The sequence below is a fragment of the Aquarana catesbeiana genome, linkage group LG01 (genome assembly GCF_042186555.1).
Source record: "Aquarana catesbeiana isolate 2022-GZ linkage group LG01, ASM4218655v1, whole genome shotgun sequence".
NCBI lineage: Eukaryota > Metazoa > Chordata > Amphibia > Anura > Ranidae > Aquarana > Aquarana catesbeiana.
In genome coordinates this window covers 421,860,491-421,882,566 of record NC_133324.1, presented here as the reverse complement: position 1 = coordinate 421,882,566, position 22,076 = coordinate 421,860,491, and the positions used below count along the sequence as shown (strand labels likewise).

General features: G+C 43.4%; 1 protein-coding gene and 1 pseudogene across 1 annotated transcript in view; both read left to right on the top strand.

Annotated features, from left to right (window-relative positions):
- The window catches only part of PSIP1 (PC4 and SRSF1 interacting protein 1), a 179,837-nt gene that overhangs the window by 41,062 nt on the left and 116,699 nt on the right, over positions 1–22,076 (top strand). Inside the window, exons 3-4 of the mRNA XM_073635722.1 lie at positions 1,348–1,424; positions 20,936–21,074. Of these exons, the coding sequence (XP_073491823.1) occupies positions 1,348–1,424; positions 20,936–21,074 (216 nt within the window). The remainder of the gene's footprint in view (positions 1–1,347; positions 1,425–20,935; positions 21,075–22,076) is intronic.
- Positions 15,962–16,080, top strand: LOC141124199 (5S ribosomal RNA; annotated as a pseudogene).

Here is a 22,076-nt window from a genome sequence, read left to right as displayed (position 1 = left end):
CATTTTCCAGGGAAGAGAAGTCACTACATTGTCTTGATGTGGTGAGAGCATTGAAAATCTATTTAAAGACAACTGCTCGGATTCGTAAGACTGTCTCATTTATTCTGCCAGAGGGTCCTAAGAAAGGACAGGCAGCGTCGAAATCCACTGTCGCTAAGTGGATTTGGCAAGTTATAATTCAAACTTTAAATTTAAGGGGTAAGCTTCCCCCTTTTTTTCAAGTTAAGGTGCACTCTACCAGGGCGGTTGGTGCTTCTTGGGCAGTGCATCACCAGGCCTCCATGGCTCAGATCTGTAAGGCCACAACTTGGTCTTCAGTACATACATTCACAAAATGTTATCAGATGGATGTAAGGGGGTATGAGGATATCGCCTTCGAGCGCAGTGTGCTGCAGGCAGCGGTATAAGCCCTCAAGTCTGGGGGTACCCTGCTGGTTGTGTCTCCCTCCTCTCGTAGCATTGCTATGAGTCATCCCATTAAGTAATTAAGGCTCTGTGTCCCATGATGTACGATAAAGAAAATTAGATTGTTATAACAGCTTACCTGTAAAATCCTTTTTTTGGAGTACATCATGGGACCCAGAGGTCCCTCCCCTCTTGAGATTTAAGTATATTGCTTTGCTACAAAAACTGATGTGCTCCTGGAAGGAGGAGGGGTTATATAGGGAGTGAACTTCCTGTATTGGGTATACCAGTGTCCATCACCTGAAGGTGGCCCATAACCCATTAAGTAATTACTTAAGGCTCTGTCCCGTGATGTACTTCAAGAAAAGGATTTTACAGTAAGCTGGTATAAAAATCCTATTTTTCTGTGATTTGGTAAGGTGCTATAAATTATTAGGTCTTATGCAGAAAAGACTCTAAAGCAGTATCTTGTCTCAATTTTTTTTTTTTTTTTTAACTGGAAAGACACAACTTAATGAAATGAGTGTGCCATGATAGTCTCATCTTGTATGCCTTTTACGTAAAACAAGCAAGGCTATTTCTCATCAGTTCATATATTTTTTTTTAGCCTGGGTTCACACTTGTGCAGTGCGGTACACCACATGAAATTCGCCCAGGAATCGCACTGCATTCATTTTGTATGGCTCAAATCGCAGAACATCCGCACCAAAATGGTGCAAGACTTTTTTTTTTTTTTCCTTGACAATGAGCTGTTTTGAGGTGTCATTAATTTAACATGGACACCCGCAACAGATCGTATGAAACGCTGTATCCTGTATCACATCAGTGTGAACCTAGGCTGACAGTGGGATTGTACGTTCTGATGTAAATATTAACTAATTTTTATTTTTTATTATTGACATGAAGGCTTAATTTTTTTTTTTTTTTTCGTTTCTTTCACAGGTTGATGAACTTCCTGATGGGGCAGTTAAGTCTCCGTCAAATAAAATGCCCATTTTCTTTTTTGGAACCCATGAAACGTAAGTTTTTATGTGTGTATTTTTTTTTTCCTTCTCAGCTGTTATACATTTATTTTATAAGTAATGGTTTATTTCAGGCTTACCTTTTTTTAATATTATATTCCCCTTTGGTAGGATGTTAGTTTTGTTTTGGGGATTAAGAGTATCGGGTACAGGCCAACTTTTTATAAACAACTTGCTGTCCTTAGGTCATATGTATATGGTCTTAGAATCAAGTGGTTATATCAGAATCATAGTTGCAGCTGTGCACCAACTGTATCATTGTTTTCAACCGCCAACTGGCTTTCCAATAATAGTGATCCAAGTGGCAAGCAACCCGATCACTTTGATAGGGCTTGGAAGCGCCCCACCACCCACATGAGTTTCTTCCTCTCCTCCAGTGACAAAAGAAGTCAGAAGCAAAGTTTTTTTTTTTTTTTTCCCCCATTTGGTGTGTCCTGGCTGGTTCAGTCAGGAAAGCAGCCAATAAAAAAACTGTTTGATCAGCTGCCTTAGAGGGCAGAGGAGGAATCATGGGTCTAATAGACCCCTCCCTAAAGAATAGCTTTCACTGCCTAAGCTATCACAAGGGGGGGCATAGCACCCCTATGCGCCCACAAGCACATGGGTATTTCACACTTATGTAAACAGTGATTGCACCACATGTGTTAAAGCGTTGCCTATGGATAATACCATTTCAGACTTTTGATATCTATTTACTTGAAGCAACATCTTTTTACCAAACAATTGGCTATTATACTGTTTGTGTGCACTAAAAATTCATTTTATTTTTTTCTGGTTATTTTATTTTTATTTGTTTTTGTTTGTTTTTTTTTGTTTTTTTCCCTCCCGAGAATTTTAATTTAAACGTGGACGGGTGGAACAATTTTTAATAGAAAAACCTGTTCCCTGGTCTTTGGCGCTGAATGGTGTAAGTTTTTGGCAGACTTTATGGGGAAAGTCTCTGCTCTCATAGAGACCACAGGGAGCACAAGTGTTTTCAAATCAAAATGGGAGGCAGTAGAAAATGAAGTGGAAAGTGAATCCTTGGAGTCGAACTCCTGGGAGGATGGACAGTCCCTCTCAATCACTCCCAAGCTGAAAAAAACATTAAGGTGTGCTTCTCCTGTTTAAAGTACAGTAGTACCTTGAATTACGAGCATAATCTGTTCCAGAAGCATGCTTGTTATCCAAAGCACTTGTATATCAAAGCGAGTTTTCCCATAGGAGTCAATGGAAACTCAGATAATTCGTTCCACAGTGACTGCTGGTGTATGCAGTACTGTATGTGGCCAGAGGTGCGGGGGCGCCGGTGTATGCAGTACCGCATGTGGCCACAGGTGCGAGGGCACCGGGAACTGAGCGCCCCCGTGCCTCTGACCAAATGCATTACTGCACACCCAGCGGCTTAAATCCTGCTTGTCTTACGAGACAATGCTCGCAAATCGAGTCAGGATTTTTTTTTAAAAAACGGCTCGTATTGCTAAACGCTCGTAAACTGCGTTACTCGCAATCAGGGATGAGCCGAACACCCTCCTGTTTGGTTCCCAGCAGAACATGCGATCAGGCAAAAAATTTGGCAGAACACACGAACACCATTAAAGTCTATGTGACACGAACACGAATAATCAAAAGTGCTAATTTTAAAGGCTTATATGCAAGTTATTGTCATAAAAAGTGTTTTGGGGACCTGGGTCCTGCCCCCTGGGGACATATATCAATGCAAAAAAATTTTTTTAAACTGGCGTTTTTTCGGGAGTAGTGATTTTTTTTTTTTTTTTTAAATGCTTAAAGTAAAACAATAAAAATGAAATATTCCTTTAAATATCGTGCCTGGGGGGTGTCTATAGTATGCCTGTAAAGTGGCACATTTTTCCTGTGTTTACAACAGTACCACAGCAAAATGACATTTCTAAAGTTAAAATTGCCATTTAAAACGGATCGCGGCTGTAATGAATTCTCGGCTCTCTGCAATATAGATTCAGATAATTGAAAAAAAAAGCATGGAATCCCCCCCCCCCCCGAATCCAAACTTTAAAAAAAAAATTGCGTGGGGGTCCCCCTAATATCCATACCAGGCCCTTCTGATATGGAAATTAAGGGGAACCCTGCGCCAAAATTTTTTTTTTTAAATGGCGTACCAGGCCACATCACATGCCCTCAACCTTGTCCCCATGTTGAAGGGGACAAGGGCCTCATCCCCACAACCCTTGCCCAGTGGTTGTGGGGGGGGCTTATCGGAATCTGGAAGTTCCCTTTTAACAAGGGGACCCCCAGATCCCTGCCTCCAAATATACACCTACCATTGCACAAAAAAGTGTCAAAATGGTTAAAAAGACAAGACAGCTTGGGACAAGTCCTTTATTAAAAAATAAAAATGTCCCACATAGTAAGTTCACGCCGCCTGACGGACCGAGAAAAAAAAAAAACGCAACTGACCTGCCTCCATGGGAGGCTCCCGCCGTCTGACGTGTCTTCGCTGTGACAGCTCTTATATAACTGAGGGCAGGGCCACCCGGTGACGTAACCGGATGACCCCTCCGACGCCATGGGGAAGCCGGTTATTTAAATAACAAATTTGATCTCCTAGTCTGATATTTACCAGCTTCATCCTCCTAATAGTATACACGGTATATCTCTTCTGTCTGTTCTAAGAGTGGATTAGAGATTTTGCTCCCTAACCATATAGTTGGTTATTTCTATTTACCACTGCATATAGATATGCAAGAATACATTTTTTTTTTTAACTTTACATATTTTAACTATATTTTATATACCACACTTTTTTTTAAAGGTTAATATCCAATTAATAAAAACAAATCGACCAACTAATCAATTATGAAAATAATCGTTAGTTGCAGCCCTACATACAACCCTGGATTGACCCTGATGCATTCATCCAAAACGCCACAAATTTGAACTCCTCTCAGTAACCTTGCACTACTGCAAAGATGATTGGCAAACTCCTTGCATCAAAATACTCTCCTGGCTCCCATTTCTGTAAAAATACACAGGATCCTCTGGCTGAGGAGTTGGTCTGCAGAAACAGTTTGCAGAAAGTTTCTTTTGGAGAGTCACTAGACACCTTTTTAATAACCACTTGCCCTCCAGGAGATTTTACCCCCTTCGTGACCAGGCCATTTTTTGCTATTTATTACTGTGCTAATTTAACTGACAATTGCACGGTCATGCAACACTGAACGTAAACATAATTTTATATAAATAGAGCTTTTTTTTGGTGGAATTTGATCACTACTGGGTTTTTAATTTTTTGATATAAACAAAAAGACAATTTTGGAGGGGAAAAAACTATTTTACTTTTTTGCTATAAAACATGGAAAAAAAAATTCTTCATGAATTTTATCCAAAATGTATTCTGCTACATGTCTTTGGTTTAAAAAAAACAAAAAAAAAAAGGTCCCAATAAGTGTATGAATTTTGGTTTGTGTGACAGTTTTAGCATCTACAAACTGGGATAAATACTGAATTTTTTAAAAATATACCACTAATGGTGGTGATCAGTGACTTATAATGGGATTGCGGTAGTGCCATGTGCAATCTGACACTGGGGGGAACTGACTAACTGACATCACCAGTGACCTTAATACAGTGATTAGTGTTGATAATATGCATTGTCACTGTACAAATAACGCTGGGTAGGAAGGGCTTCAGGGGTTAAACTTGTGCCTATGTGATATGTGCAGCTTTTTAATAAAGATCTTGTGCTGCTTTTTTTCGCTGCTTAGCAGGGAATTAAAAACAGCAAGATCACCTGTCAGTGAACAGCGCTCTGTATTAACAATCATAGAGCTCTGTTCCATGAATCGCTGAGCCTATTAACATGTGGCAGCAGTCAATCATTGGCCGAGACCTGCTGATCGGCTTGTGCTGTAACGAATCGCAGCATGAATCACGTACTAGGTACGTGATCCAGCAGACAGTTTTATCATATTAGTACGTTAGGCGGTCAGCAAGCGGTTAACCACTTAAGGACCAACCGCCACAGTTGTACTGCGGCAGGTTGCCTCTCCTGGGCGATTCGCCATACCTGTACGTAGGCCACTTTAAGACCACTAGGGGGCACGCTCCCTCGGCGCAACGCCAGAGCCAATGCGCGTGGCCGTGATGTCCGCCGGCCACCGTGGTCGCTCCTGAAGGAGAGAGAACAGGGGATCTGTCCATGTAAACAGACAGATTTCCGTTCTGTCAGGGGAGGAGAGACAGATCTGCTGTTAATAGTGATTAGGAACAGCGATCTGTCTCCAGATCTTTAGTACATGCCAAATGAATCCCCATTTCACGCTGTCAAATGCCTTCATACCACATCTAACATCATAACAGCTCTGGAATCCGGATTTTCTATTGGGATTTGTAAATTCAAAAAGAGCCTCCTTATGTTCTGACTTGTTGATCTTTGAGGAATAAAACCTGTTTGGTCCGGATGAACCAACTTATGAATTATTTTTTGCAGCCTGGTAGCAAGAATCTTCGCCAAGATTTTTGCATCTGAACATAACAAAGAGATAGGTCTATAAGATCCAGGTTCTAAAGGGTCTTTCCCTTCCTTAAGCAGCATTATGATTGTAGCCTCGGTCATTGATTCAGGTAGTTTCCCCTCCTGATATGCCCCTTCAAACACCCTGAGAAGCTCTGGTATTAATATCTCCCCATAGTTTTTAAAAGTCTCCGCAGGGAGGCCATCAGGTCCCGGGGATTTCTGGTTGGCCAGTTCTTTCACTGCTGTTTTAATATCCTCTAATGTAATCGGGGCTTCTTATACCTCAGAATCCACTCCTGAGAGGGTGGGCAACTCTATGTTCTTAAAGACATTATCCCTTTCCGCCCCCTCCACAGTCCCCCGGGATTTATATAATTCCTCATAATTTTTAAACGTTTCACTAATTTTATCTGATCGAGATGCAATCTCACTGTCCCTAGATCTAATAGCGGGGATCATAGAAAGGGGGGGGGGGGGGAAATCAGATCTAACAATATGGGCCAACATCTTCCCCACTTTTTCCCCCTTTCCGAATACTATTTGTTTTTGAAACAGCCTTTTATTTTCGCATTTCTTGATCATTACCTCTTTATATGCTAACTGTTTATTCTCCCATTCTTTATGATTTTCCGGGGATGGTTCTTTCACTAACTCTTTCTGCTGTTCTTAACTCCTCCCTGGCCTTCGCTTCCCCAACCAAGGATGCTTTTTTTATTCTTGAAACCTGCTGGATCAGTAGGCCCCTCAAGTAAGCTTTCAATGCATCCCATATTACCCCTCTTGTTGTAGAGGCCTCATTAAAAACTATAAACTCTCTCAGCCTGGTTATGATCTCATTTGGGTCTTCAAGTATCTCAAACCATATTGGGTTCAGCTTCCATATGCCACAACGCTTATTAATCCCAGTGGACATCCCAGTGGTCACCAATGAATGGTCAGAGACCCCCCTGGGTTGGTAAGTTATGACTCCTACTATTTGAGCAGCCAAGTCATTACCCAGTATAAGGTCTATTCTTGAGAGTGAAGAATGAGTACCAGAGTAGCACGAGAACTGTTGCGCCCCTGGCTTACTCATTCTCCAAAGATCCATCAATCTGGCCTCTTTAAGAAATTGGTCCATTCGATTTCCTTGCAAGCCCTGTCCCTGTTTTCCTGGGGGGAATCTATTTCTTTATTGCCACATTAAAACCCCCAACTGCAATGATCTGGATATTTGGTTTGTCAACTATGAACTCCAATAAATGGTATAAGACTTCTAATTTAAAAGGCGGAGGGTTGTATATATTCCTGGTTCCCTATTGTACAGTGCAAGAAGACATACCGACCTCCAGCATCAATATTGCACTGTCTGCAGGTAAACACCACCCCTCTCCCAATTGGCACCATCACCCCCCTAGAGTAAGAGGTGTGTACCGCATGGAACTAATACCTGTATTTTTTGTTTCTTTTTGAGTTTTGGTGTCCCTAGTCAGGTGCGTCTCCTGCAGACAGGCAATATCCACTTTAAAAGTATCTAACGTATCAAAAACCAATGCTCTTTTGGCGGGAGTGCCCATCCCCCCTGACATTCCATGAACCGATCTTTACTCCCATAGATTATTCTATGGTGGGGCTATCACAGAGAAGAAAAAAAAAAAGGGCCCTGTCGAGAACCAGACATAAACCCTTTGTACCTATGGAGGAAGATGATCCCCACTAAACTTGACGTTCTTGCAGGACTCCATTTCATATTAAGTACCAATATCCATCCCCGTTTCTCCTTATACCCCATTTTCCCAGGAGTAGGGATGCTCTTCCCTATTCAAAAATATACTCACCCCGGTTTGACACAAAAAAAAGCAAGAGGAGAAGGAGAAGAGGAAAAAAAAAAAAATCCTTTCCGCTCTTCCTCTTTCCCCCAGCATTCGTGCCCCAATATTTACCAACACACCAATTTTCCTCACTGCAAACCTTAATATTGTACCCATATTTCTCTGTATTCTACGTGTCATTATATTAACCAGCATGCCATACATTATTTTCTCCCTTTAATGTGAAACTTAATACCCTGTGCTTTGTTCTACTTCTACCAAGCCCTTTACCCCCCCCCCCCCCCCCCAACCCCATCCCTCCCATACCTCTCTAGGTTACCCCTCAGGGCTTTTTTAATGACTGACCCATACCCACCTACCCATCCATAACACACCCCATCCACCCTACACCCCCCCTTCCTCCATATATGCAAAAGAAACTGGTAAACGCACCCCATCTCACATCTACTTCCATTTACTGTGACACAACCCACCCCCGCTCCATTTAATAAACATATATTCAAAAAAATTGTGCCCCATTTATATATACTAATTTCAGAGAGATTCCCCCACTACTTCCTGGGTAATTGATTTTTTTTTTCCTCTAACCATGCTAACGCACTGGCTGGAGACCCAAAAATCTGGCTTCCCTCCAGTGCGTTTATCCGTAGCCTGGTCGGGTAAAGGAGAGCATACGTGACATATTTCTGGAGGCTACGTTTAACCCCAAGAAACTCAGCTCTACGCTTCTGTAAATCCGGGGAGAAATTGGGGAAGAATGATACCCTAACATTATATAGGATCTTCCCCATTTCTCGTAGGAGTCTTACTTTATCTTTATAATTTAAGAACTTCACTAGGAAGGGTCTTGGGGGGCTTCCCGAGGGGGGGGGGGGGGTGGGGGGGTTCTGAACGGAACTCTATGCGCTCTTTCTATTGAAAACTGCTGAGTGAAAGTCTCTCCCCCAAATACCCCCACCAGCCAGTGCTCCAGAAATATGATTGGATCTGGACCTTAACTCCCCTCAGGAACCCCCACCACCCTCACATTGTCCCTGCGCAGTCTATTTTCCAATTCATCAAATTTACCCGCAAGCTTATCAATTTTGTTTTCTCTCCAGATCTTTGCTTCTTGTTTCATCGGGAACAAATCATCTTCTATTAAGCTTATTCTGTTTTCTGCTTCCGTCACCCTTTCTGCTGTTTTCTTAAGGTCATGTCGTACTAGGGTCAGCTCTTCTTTGATATCCTTCATTTGATCTCCCAATACCCCCAGGGATTGATTACATGCATTTATTGCCAAGAGAATGTCTTTTAAGGAGGGCTCTCCTACCGTAGGGATTGGGGCATTCGGGGCCTCCATTTCTTTACTTGTGGCTCCTGACCCTTTTGTAGAGGGATTCTTTGTACTAGAGGTACCTACAGGCAGGCCTAAGTGTCCTTGACTTTTCCTATCCGCTGCTGACTTATTCTGGGATTGCTGCCCCCCTTTATTCGGGGTATGCTCCACTGCGAGGACCATTCTCTCTAGCTTAGCGGAAGCTGCCACCGCTGCCGCCTTTTCCTTCTCCTTATCCTTAGTAGACCGTAGGGATTGAGTTCCCATATTTTTCTGATTGGGGTGTTCATCTCTCTTTCTTCTCCCTGACATGCTGATCTTCACAATGCTTCCCAATACTGAATTATTGTTTAAACCGCTTACACGGCTATATTCAGGATGTACCCCGTTGCACAGTCCACCACTCCCACCATCCCACAGTCCCACCGTCACCAGCCGTTGAAGTTATTTAAGTACGGAAATTATTTTCTTATTTAGCTGAGGGAGGAAGAAGAGGGCACGAACTCGAAAAGCAAAACTATTTAGGGGGAGTATACCCCCTACCACACCACTTGTAGAAGATCAGAGGCTGGCACCACTTTTCTTCAGCCGTGGGCTTATGCTCAGATTTAAGTCTTATATGTTGTACCATTCTACTCACCCGCTGCTCCAGAGCCTCTCCCCCAGATTTCCTGATCTCCCTCCTAGATTTACAGTCCAGCTAGGGTCCCTTAAACAAACCCCACAGCAGTCTTCACTGTTTACCATACGGGGGGGGGGGGGCAGGAAAGGATAGAAAGTATCAAAGTAACTCAATACGATACCTCTGTTCTGCGGTATATGCTTTGAGCCCGACCCCTTATCTGATGGTCAGATCTTGCAGTCTATGTTCATTTCACAGGAGATCTCTGCAACGCCATAGCCACAGGCAACCCCAGCTCTTTCCAACACACTGATCGGACAACACTCACAGAGAAACTACTCTGCAGACTGACGACTCTGCTTCCGGCATTCGGCAACCACTCCACACCGAACAGTAGCCGGATCCACTCCTCCGCAGCGGGACCACGCTGCCTCCGCTCAGCTCCGAACCCCCACGCCGCCCCGAGCGGCGTCACACCGGCATCCCACCGCTCCGACAGCACGGCGCAAGGGACACACGAGCCAGGGACAACACCACAGGAGAGGTAGTAGACAAGAGACTGCCAATACTGAAGCGGGCTAGCTGGGTTACCCACGGGGCTTCATAATCCTGGAGCGGGACAAACGTGCTCTCTCACTCCACTTCTCTCTCCTCCATCCGCTTCCGGTCACGCCCCCCCCCCAAAATTAGCGACTTTTAATCGCATCCGCTATCCAAGGATGGGAAGCGTGTTAGATCCCCTCCCCCACCTGAGATCCCTTATCAAGGGAACAGTGGGTAGAGGATGAAGGATTACCCTCAGGTAATCGGGAAGAAAGGCAAACCGAGTACTCCTCTGCAGAGGAGACAACTAGAGTTGAACTTTTTTTCAGCCTCGCAATCTGAGAAATTGCTGGTAGAAACCTCTTGGAGATGATTTGTGCCTCTTTCAAGCTACCTCTAGTAGAGTCAGCTGATAGTTCTGTTTTTTCTTAGGTTCCTTGGAACCTTCACTGCCTTTTTCATGTGTTTCCTGTACATGTACAGAGCCACGCAGATATTCAACAGATCCATTCTAGATCTAAAAGAATCTAAATCCGTTCCTGAAGATCTGCTCCTTTCTATGGAGTCGATCAAGTCAGTAGTTTCTATCCTGCAAGGAGGAAAACTTCTAGCGCCTATCGGCATCAGGGACGAATATCTGCATGTCCATATATTTCCCGCTCACCAAAGGTTTCTGCGGTTCGAAGTAGAACAGCGGCATTTCAGTTTATAGCCTTGCTCTTCGGGCTAGCTACAGCACTTCGAGTGTTCACAAAGGTGCTAGCCCCACCTGTAGCCAGGTCAAGGGCACAGGGCTTAAACAGTCTTGTCATACCTAGACGATCCATTGCTAATAGACCAATCGCTGTTCTGAGTAAGGTGTACGCATTACAACCAGTTACCTGGAAAGGTCTGGGTTGCATTGCATTCTCAACCTAGTAAAGTCTCCATTAAAATCGCTAAAAAAGTATTTGGGTCTGATCATAGATACAGCCCAGAAAAAGGGTCTTCTTGCCCAGAGAAAAAACAAAAACACCACTCTATAAAAGTTGGTGCGGATGGTCAGGTCAAAAGGAGGTCCCTCCATTCACCTTTGCATGAGGTTGTTAGAAAGGATGGTGGCTTCATATGAAAGCAGTTCCCTTTGCCCAGTTCCATTCGAGACTGTAACAAAACGGTCCAAGCTTTGGACTTGCCAATGCGGCTGTCCCCAAGGGTGTCCCAAAGCCTCAATTGTTACTAAAGAATGTCCTAAAGCGTAAATCCTTTAGACCACTTATCTGGAAAGTGGTAATGACAGAGAAGACAACTGTCCAAGGACAGTGTTCAAGAACCGAAAGAGGCTTGCCCTTCAACATTCTAGAGATTCGGGCAGTGCGTCTGGTTCTAAAAGCCTGGACTTCCAGGTTAAGGGATTGTTCCGACAGGATCCAATCCGTCAATGCCACGGCTGTGGCCTATATCAATCACCAAAAGGGGCACCAAGAAACTCTCAGTGCAGAGAGAAGTGAACCATATTCTAACTTGGGCAGAAAGAAATATTGCGTGCCCATCGGCAGTCTTCATTCCGGGAATAGAGAATTGGCATGCGCACTACATGTGCCGCCAGCAGATTATTCCCAGGGGAATGGTCTATTCACCCCGACATGTTTCGGGCTGTTTGTCAAGGATGGGGGACTCCAGATGTAGATCTTCTAGCATCCAGTGCAACATAAAGTTAGTCTACTTTGTGTCCACAACAAAGGATCCATTCACATACAGCACAGATGCGTTGATGATACTATGGGATCAGCTTTTACTATTCTATGCATTTCCCCCTATTCAGTTGCTGCCTTGACTTCTCTGCAAGATCAAGCTGGAAAGACAAACCGGTAATTCTGGCAGCACCAGCATGGCCCAGAAGGTCATGGTATGCAGAGGTCGTAAAGATGGCCGTGGAGGATCTGTGGTCCCTTTCACTAAGGCCAGACCTGCTCTCACAGGGGCCGATATTCCATCCTACTTTTACGATGCTAAATTTAAGGGCCTGGCTATTGAGACCCACATTCTGAAAAGACGTGGGCTTTCCAGGACAGTTATTTCTACTTTAATGCTAGGAAGCCAGCTTCTAGAGCTATATATTATAGAGTCTGAAAAGCTTATGTTTCCTGGTATGAATCTAAGGGTTGGCACCCTCGGAGATATATTCTAGGCAGAATTCTTGCCTTTCTACGAGTAGGCGTAGAGATGAAGTTGGCCCTGAGTACTATTAAGGGCCAAGTCTCAGCCTTATCAATTTTATTTCAAAGACCACTTGCTACTCATTCTTTAGTCCGGGGTTTCATGCGAGGAGTGATGCGGATTAATCCGCCAGTTAAATCACCCTTAAGCCCTCGGGACTTTGAATTTAGTTTTGTCAGTGTTACAAAAACCGCCATTCGAACCATTACAGCATGTTCCCTTAGTCCTTCTGACTAGGAAGCTGATATTTTTGGTTGCTATATCCTCAGCTAGGAGGGTTTCAGAATTGGCTGCTCTTTCCTGTAAAGAGCCATATTTGGTTATTCATGAGGACAGAGTGGTGTTGGGCCCTCGTCCAGGTTTTTTACCAAAAGTGGTCTCAGGTTTCCACCTGAACCAAGATATTGTCCTGCCGTTTTTTTCCAAAACCATGTTGGTTATTCATGAGGACAGAGTGGTGTTACGCCCTCGTCCAGGCTTTTTGCCAAAAGTGGTTTTAGGCGTTCATCTGAATGAAGATATTGTCCTGACATTGTTTTTTCCAAAACCATGTTCCAAAGAAGAAAAGTCACTACATTGTCTTGATGCGGTGAGAGCAGTGAAGATCTATTTAAAGAAAACTGCTCAGATTCGTAAGACTGATGTCTTATTTATTCTGCCAGAGGGTCCTAAAAAAGGACAGGCAGCGTCAAAATCCACTGTGGCTAAGTGGATTCAGCAGGTTATAATTCAAACTTATGATTTAAAGGGAAAGATTCCCCCTTTTCAAGTTAAACAAACAAGATATTTGGGGGGCACACCCTAAAAGATGCATTAAAGCTGGTGCAGCCATAAGACCATACAGCAGAGCAAAATATTACAGCGCACACATGCAAAAAAGACATTTACCTCCAGCGGGGCTAGTTTAAAACACCTAGACAATCTAAAAAATATTAGCAAAAAATATGGGGATTTGGTCACACCATATTGCTATATGGTGCTAAGCCCACTTACTGCGACAAAGTACCCCATGGTTAGTGGGTCCTACACTATCCATGGATTGGGAGATCCTGCTTCTCTGAAACATGAGAGCAAACACTCTCATCATGGGGGTACTAATCATGGAGTACTTTGTCGCAGTAAGTGGGCTTAGCACCACATAGCAATATGGTGTGACCAAATCCCCATATTTTTTGCTAATATTTTTTAGATTGTCTAGGTGTTTTAAACTAGCCCCGCTGGAGGTAAATGTCTTTTTTGCATGTGTGCGCTGTCATATTTTGCTCTGCTGTATGGTCTTATGGCTGCACCAGCTTTAATGCATCTTTTAGGGTGTGCCCCCCAAATATCTTGTTTTATGGATTCTGACCAAATCCCTTTTTGGGTGCGGAGCACCCCACTCTTTCATTAAGTGCCTCTCATTAGTGTCCTTGTGTCATGGGTGGAGACCGCAAAGTTCTCCCATATAGAAGAGTGTTTGCTCTCATGGTTCAGAGAAGCAGGATCTCCCAATCCATGGATAGTGTAGGACCCACTAATCATGGGGTACTTTGTCGCAGTAAGTGGGCTTAGCACCATATAGCAATATGGTGTGACCAAATCCCCATATTTTTTGCTAATGTTTTTTAGATTGTCTAGGTGTTTTAAACTAGCCCCGCTGGAGGTAAATGTCTTTTTTGCATGTGTGCGCTGTAATATTTTGCTCCTTTTCAAGTTTAGGCGCACTCTGCCAGAGCGGTTGGTGCTTCTTGGGCAGTGCGTCACCAGGCCTCCATGTCTCAGATCTGCAAGGCCGTGACTTGGTCTTCAGTAAATACATTTACAAAATTTTATCAAGTAGATGTAAGATGGAATGAGGATATCGCCTTCGAGCGCAGTGTGCTGCAGGCAGCAGTATAATTCCTCAAGGTCTGGGGGTGCCCTATGGGTTGTGTCTCCCTCCCCTCAAGTAGCATTGCTATGGGACATCCCACCAAGTAATTACTTGAGGCCCTGTGTCCTATGATGTACGGTAAAGAAAATAGGATTTTTAAAACGGCTTACCTGTAAAATCCTTTTCTTGGAGTAAATCATAGGACACAGAGCTCCCGACCCTCTGTTTTATGGGGTGAGAGTATATTGCTTGGCTGCAAAAACTGAGAACTCCAGGAAGGAGGAGGGGTTATATAGGAGAGTCAACATCGTGTATTGGTTATACCAGTGTCAACACCTGAAGGTAGGTCCATAACCCACCAAGTGATTACTTGAGGCTCTGTGTCCTATGATGTACTCCAAGAAAAGGATTTTACAGAGGTAAGCTGTTTTAAAAATCCTATTTTTTTCTCTGGCAGATTGAGTGTCTCAGCTTGCACTAATAGTAATTGGTTAATTGTTAAGAGACCAGTTTAAGCAGGGGTTCAAGGTTATCCTGCTCAGCAGGCTCAGGATCTGGCAAGCTACTAGCAGCTTTATGTTTGCAATAGTTGCTATGAGAGATTCTATCCTTCAGGTCTTGCGCCCTTCGCTAAGCACCATGCAAGAAGCTCCTGGCTAGTCTTCCTTTTGCGGTAGCTATTTGGGGATGATTTGGGTAATACATCCAAAGAAATTCTAGTGGAAAAGGTACACCTTTGCCATTTAAGACGAGGAGTAAATATATTTTCATTTTAACAAGCCCCTTCTCCTGTGCCAGGGGCATCAGCCTCCAGGCAGTCACGACTGCCTCCGCCGTCAAGTTCAGAAGGTAATCCTCAGGGTCAATCCCGGGGACAAAAGAGGTCTTGGGGGAGGAAACCTACAAAATACTGAAGCCTCCTTTTATGAGGAGGCGCCCCCGCTCACTTCAATAGGGGGAATTCTTCTGCAGTTCTCAAGGATCTGGCAGGAAGAGTGTCGAGACAGATGGGGGACTTCCTCAATAGTTCCAAGTTACAAACTGGAGTTCCCGACTCCTTGTTTTCTCAGATCAAACGTTCCTAAGGATCCAGAGAAAGAGGTCTTTCAAGCATTGGACCATCTTTTGTCAAAAAAATTATCATGGTGGTCCCCATGTAAGAGCAGAGGTAGGGGTTTGGTTCAAACCTTTTTTTTCCAAAACCAAATGGACATTCTGGATCTCAAAAATCTAAATTAAATTCCTGAATATAACCACTCTTTTTTTCGCATGGAGTCAATCCAGTCAGTTATCTCCATCCTACAAGGAGGAGAACTTCTGGTGTCAATCGACATCAAAGATGCATACCTCCATGTGCCTATTTCCTCGCTCACTAGTAATATCTATTTTTTAAGGTGGAAAATGTTCATTTTCAGTGTGTAGCTCTGCTTTTTGGTCTAGCTACTGCACCTTGAGTGTTTACAAATATTCTGGCCCCTCTTCTTGCCAGATTAAGGGCCCAAGGTATAATGATTATGGTTTACCTAGACGGTCTGTTCTTGATGGACCAGTCGGTAGCCCGCTTAGACCAAAGTATGGTGAATGGAAGAAAGATGGTGGCTTCATTCGAGGCCGTTCCTTATGCTCAGTTTCATTTGAGACTGCTGCAAAACCGTATCCTATCAGTTTGGAACAAAGGGTTCAAGCTCTAGATTCCCAATATGCCTGACTCCAAAGCCTATGGCCACATTACCCTGAAAGCGCCCGATCTTGTCAGATCTTGGAGGCTAAGCAGGGTCAGGCCTGTTTAGTGCCTGGATGGGAGACTGCCTGGAAATACCAGGTGCTGTAGGCTGGGTGCGCCAGAGCGTCAGTTTATGGTTAACCAAAAATCTGCAAAGGGGAAAATCCTTCAGTTACCTGGAAAGTGGTAACAACATGTGCCAACCTTTTTTTGAGTTGGGGAGCAGTCCTGGAAGAGACAACTGTCCAAGAGTAGTGGCCCGGATCAGAAATGGCCTTGCCCATTAACATTCTAGAAATTCAGGCAGAGCACTTGGTCCTGAGGGCCTGAACGTTCAGTTTACGGAATTGTCCTGCCAGGATTCAATCAGATAATGCCACAGCAATGGCCTATATTAATCACCAAGGGGGCACAAGAAGTTGTGCGCCCCAGAGATAGGTGAATCATCTCCTATCTTTGGCAGAAAACAATGTACTTTGCCTATCGGCAGTCTTCATTCTAGGAAAAGAAATTTGGCAGGTGGACTTGAGTCGCCAGCAGTTGTTCCCGGGAGAATAGTTCCTTCAGCCCGATATCTTCATGTCAATATGTCAAAGATGGGGGATCCCAGACATAGATCTGTTTGCGTCCAGGTTTAACAAATCGACAACTTTGTGTCAAGAACAAAGGATCAAAGAACAAAAACAAAGCATGCGGAACAGATGCCTTGCTATTCCCGAGGAATCGGTTCTCACTGATTTATGCATTTCCTCCTATTCTGCCTTCGTCCATGACTTCTTCGCAGGGTCCAGCAGGAAGGGAATTCTTGTGGCCAGGGAAATCTTGGTATGCAGAGATCGTAAAGATGGACCCATGGACACTTCCGCCATGGCCATACCTACTCTCGCAAGGTCCGGTATTCCATCCTACTTTACAAATGCTAAATTTAACGGTTTGGCTATTGAGACCCACATTCTGGAGAACCGTGGGTTGTCGGGTTCAGTGGAGTCTACTCTGGTTAATGCAAGGAACCCGGCCTCCAGAGTCATATATTATAAAGTCTGGAAGGCATATGTCTCCTGGTGTGGATCCAGGGGTTGGCACCCAAGGAAATATAGGTAGAATCCTTGACTTTCTACAGTTGGAATTAGTACTCAAGATCGGCTTTATTTCTATCAAGGACCAGGTTTCGGCCTTAGTATTTTTTCAGCGACCACTTGCTTTAGTAACTTTATTCAGGGGGTAACTCTGCTTAAATCCTCTCATTAAGTCATCCCTGAACTCTTGGCACTTGAATTCAGTTCTGTCGGCATTACAGAAACAGCCTTTTGAGCCAATACGACATATCCCCTTGATCCTTTTGACAAGGCAACTAGTTTTGCTGGTAGCCATATCTTCTACAAGAACGGTATCAGAGTTGGCTGCTCTTTTTTGTAAAGAGCCATATTTAATTATTCACAAGGATAAGGTTTTTTGTGTCATCCTAATTTTCTACCTAGGGTAGTCTCAGGTTTTCATTTAAACCAGGATGTTGTTCTACCTTCATTTTTTCCCAGAACCCTGTTCTGTGGAAGAAAAGTCACTACATTCTCTTGATGTGGTGAGAGCAGTCAAAATGTATTTAAAGTGGAGGTTCACACAAAAATTGAACCTCTGCTTTTCAGAACCCTCAAACCCCCCCCCTCTGGTGTCACATTTGGCACCTTTCAGGGGGGAGGGGGGGGTGCAGATACTTGTCTAAGACAGGTATTTGTACCCACTTCCCGGGCATAGACTCACCTCTTCCCGTCCCCCCGCACTGTCTGCTGGGACACACGCGGGTCCCAGAGGCAGCAGGGACCATTCGGATTGCGCAGCGCGACTCGCGCATTAGGGAACCGGGAAGTGAAGCCGCAAGGCTTCATTTCCTGATTCCCTCACTGAAGATGGCGGCGGCAGCGACCGAGGGACGGTCTGGCCTCCATATTTTAAGTCAACACTTGTTTGTGTTGCGTTAAGGTCCTAAAAGAGGACAGGCAGCATTGAAATCTACTATTCCTAAATGGATTCAATAAGTGATTATTCAAGCTTGTGGTTTAAGGCGTAAAGTTCCACCTTTTTCATATTAAAGCACACCTCACTAGGGCTGTTAGTGCTTCATGGAGGTGCATCACAAAGCTTTCATGGTTCAAATCTGCAAGGCCTCTACTTGGTCTTCAGTCCATACATTTACCAAATTTTATCAGGTGAATGTAAAAAGGCATGAGGATATCGCCTTTGGGCGTAGTGTGCTGCAGGCAGCAGTATAACTCCTTTAACCTCCCTGGCGGTATTCCCGAGTGTGGCTCGGGGTTAAAATTCAGTACCATTAGCGGTAACCCTGAGCCACACTCGGGATCGCATTGCAGGATCCTGGGGCGGCTTTACTTACCTTGTCCCCGGGATCCTGCGATGTCCCCCGCAGTGTCCGAGGGCTCCGTCCTCCTTGGAAGCCTCTCCGTGCCAGGCTCCGTTCCCTGCGAGCGGCGCGACGCACGGGGGCGGAGCCTGGCGGCAAATTCAAAAAAATGTCAATCATAACACATACAGAACTGTAATCTTACAGATTACAGTACTGTATGAAATGATTTCACATCCCTTTTGTCCCCAGTGCTCTGGCCCATGCCCTGCATGCAGTTTTACATGATATACACTGTTCTTTCTGCCTGGAAACTGGAGATTGTCCATAGCAACCAAAAAGTGTCCCTTTACGTCAAAAGTGGCTTTAGACCAGCTAGAAAACAGCGATAGTAAATTAGAACACTTGCAGAATTGAGCGATAGTGAATTGTGGGGAAATTTATTTTATTACTATTTTTTTTATTTTTTTAATTATTTATTTTTATTTATTATATTATAATTTATGTTTTTGTGTTTCAAACTTTATCATACCCGGGATATCTACTAGACTCTGGTTTGGACAGATTTAAGTGTGTTATTGTTAAGATTTACAGACCTACAATATAAAACGCCAAATTTCCATGCAAAATAATTGTACCGCTTTCAGCACCTAAAATCCGAAAGAATCATACCGCCAGGGAGGCTAGTCTCATGTTGCCCTAATTCTATTGCGTCTCCCTCCCCTCAGTTGGCATTGCTATGGGACATCCCACATAGTAACTACTATGGCTCTGTATCCCGTGATGTACTATAAGAAAATAGGATTTTTATAAAAGCTTACCTGTAAAATCCTTTTCTTTTAAGTACATCACGGGACACAGAGGTCCCGCCCCTCTTTCTAGTATACACGTGTATTGCTTTGCTACAAAAACGGAGTTACTCCCAGTAGTGGGAGGGGTTAAATAGGGAGTAGACTTCCTGTCTTAGGGTGTGCCAGTGTCCATCACCTGAAGGTGGCCTGTAACCCACTGGCTCTGTCCCGTGATTTACTTCAAAGAAAAAGATTTTACAGGTAAGCAGTTATAAAAATCCTATTTTTCAGAATACAGACAACAAGTCCCATAGTGCAGTCTTTTGAATCTAGGAGCCAGCTAAAAAAGTTAGTAGCAAGGTGTGTGTGGGGGTTTTTTTTTTTTTACTTTTTATTTATTTATTTTTGACAAAGCAAATGGGTGTAACGTCCCAGAAGGTGAACTGTTCTTTTTACCCCTCCATAGCAAGGGTTGTGTATGCATTTTTTTTTTTTTTTTTTAACAAAATTTAAAAAAAAATCGTTTTAGGCCTGAAGATTTCATAAAACCCCCGAACATATAATTTCTGAATACAGACACCCTAGAGCAGCTGTGCCCAAACTTTTTGGCATCGGGGACCAGCTTGTGGAAGAAAATTGTGCCAAGGACTGGGGGGGGGGGGGGGAATAAATGCAGTTATTTGCAGGTGATTTGTCAGGGCGATGGCTTGTATGTCAGGAAAACCACAGGTAATCCGCATGAAAACCGCAGGTACGCTGAGCTGTGGCCAAACCGCTGCTGGACAGTGTGAGGGGGCCTAAATGGGGGGGGGGGGGGGGGAATATCAGCTGCAGGTAGACCACAGGCAATTTGAGTGACTAGTTCTTTGAATCTGAGAAGGAATCAAATTAACGGGGTTTACTAGTGCATGAGACCTGAAATAATGCCACATACTTCTGGTGCGTGAATAATTATACTCAGGTGGTGGTAAAGATGTGACCAGTAATAGAACGCTCATTTACGGACATCTGTCTAATTTAGGAGTCTCTTCACAGAATTTTGTCACTGGTTGGGTTTCATAAATTGTGTGAAGGATTTATTATCAGTGTACAGTATTAGTGACACTGTTTTTGTTTTATAATACTGTACTGCCTGAATTTTTTTGTGGCATTATAAAAGGTAGAGCACTTCTGGTAAGCTACAGGTTCTATTTTTTTTTTTTTTTTGTTCTCCTGACTACAGTGCTGACACACATTTCACAGACATTGTCACTAACTGGAAACCTGCACTGAGCAATGCTATGTGGCTGTTGCTGAAGTGAGTGCATGTCGATAGGAAGTGGCTGCATAAAGATCAACAGCAGTTAGATGCAACAACGGATGAGGAATGGGGGGAAAAAAATTGAAATGTTTTTTGATGCACAGTAGTTTTTAGCAAACTTCAGTGAGGGTTTATATCTACTTTAACTCTTTTAGGCATTGTAGTAGCGGTTTAAGTGTTTCTATATGTGTGCAAGTAGGTACACACTCTTGTGTGGAAAGTTAATGCAAAGAACAGTAACATACTGCAACCTATTACTGTGGTCATGGCACAATTTTTCTGATTGGTAACTGTCAGGCACTGAAATTTTTCTTAAATGGTACTCAAACTGCATTCTTAGTAGCCATGTGTTGAACAGAACATGATATTTCGCAAAGCATTGCTCTAATGAATTCTTGGTAAACTAATGACTAAAAGTTTGTCAGTTAATTGGTAGTCCACTCACTAAAAAAAAATGGTTTGTTATGCTTGTTAATATGTGAGCCGCAAATTAAAAAATTGTTTCCTTTCATTTTGAAGAGCCTTTTTGGGACCAAAGGACATATTCCCATATGAAGAAAATAAGGAGAAGTATGGCAAACCCAACAAACGAAAGGGATTTAATGAAGGTTTATGGGAGATAGATAACAATCCCAAAGTTAAATTCTCAACTCCTCAGGTATGTGAAAGTTAGGCGTGAGCATTTCTAGTGTAGTTGATGTGGTAATTTTACTTTTTTACATTTAAAAAAAAAAAAAAAAAAAAAAAAAAAAATCCTCTTTAAAGCTGAGTTCCGCCGAAAAAAAAAAAAAAAAGTTAGCCACTACAAATACTGCAGCTGCTGGCTTTTAATATTAGGACAATTACCTGTCCAGAGCGCCCGCATCGTCCTCACCCGAAGTCTATCTGTCCCTCAGCTCCCCGGTGCAGGTGCTGGCATCTTTGGTAAGGGAATTGGGAAGTGAAGCCTTGTGGCAGGAAGTGGGAGCAAATACCTATATTTAGACAGGTATCTGCTCCCCCTCCCCCCTGAAAGGTGCCAAATGTGACACCGGAGGGGGGGGGGGGGGGGGGGGCGCAATGTTCACATGCCTAAAATGTGAACAAAGACAATTATTATTGGCTCGTCCAGTGTTTTGATACTTTGACCAGAAAATTATTCCACAGCAATGAAGAGCCAGCAGTTCTACACATTTTTCCTTAACTCCAGCCTGCGGATGTTCTGAGTCTAGTGTCTAATGACAGATAAATGCAAAAAAGTGCAATTTCCTGACAAAAATGTTGGTTAAAAGTTCCACGCATTTCGCAATGAGCTTGATCAGGAAGATTTGCTTCTTGATAATGATCTGTCATATAAGGATATTGTTAAAGGGCATACAATCAGTGGCAAGTGATTAACCTCTGTTATGTATGCGGGATGAATGTGGAGGCAATTATGACCCTACAAAGGTACCATCCCATATAAAACAAATCCTAAATGAGAACAAAATAGGGCGTGACTTTACATGTACCCTGCATGGTCTAATAAATACACATATCAAAAAGGCTTAAAGAAACAAATCTTTAATTTACATATACAATTGGTTAGATTTAAAAAAAGTTGAATACAACTGGTTAAAACCAGTTGCTGCAGGTCTATCCAGGATGTGCTGGTCCTGGCTGAAGAATCGAGAAAACTGGC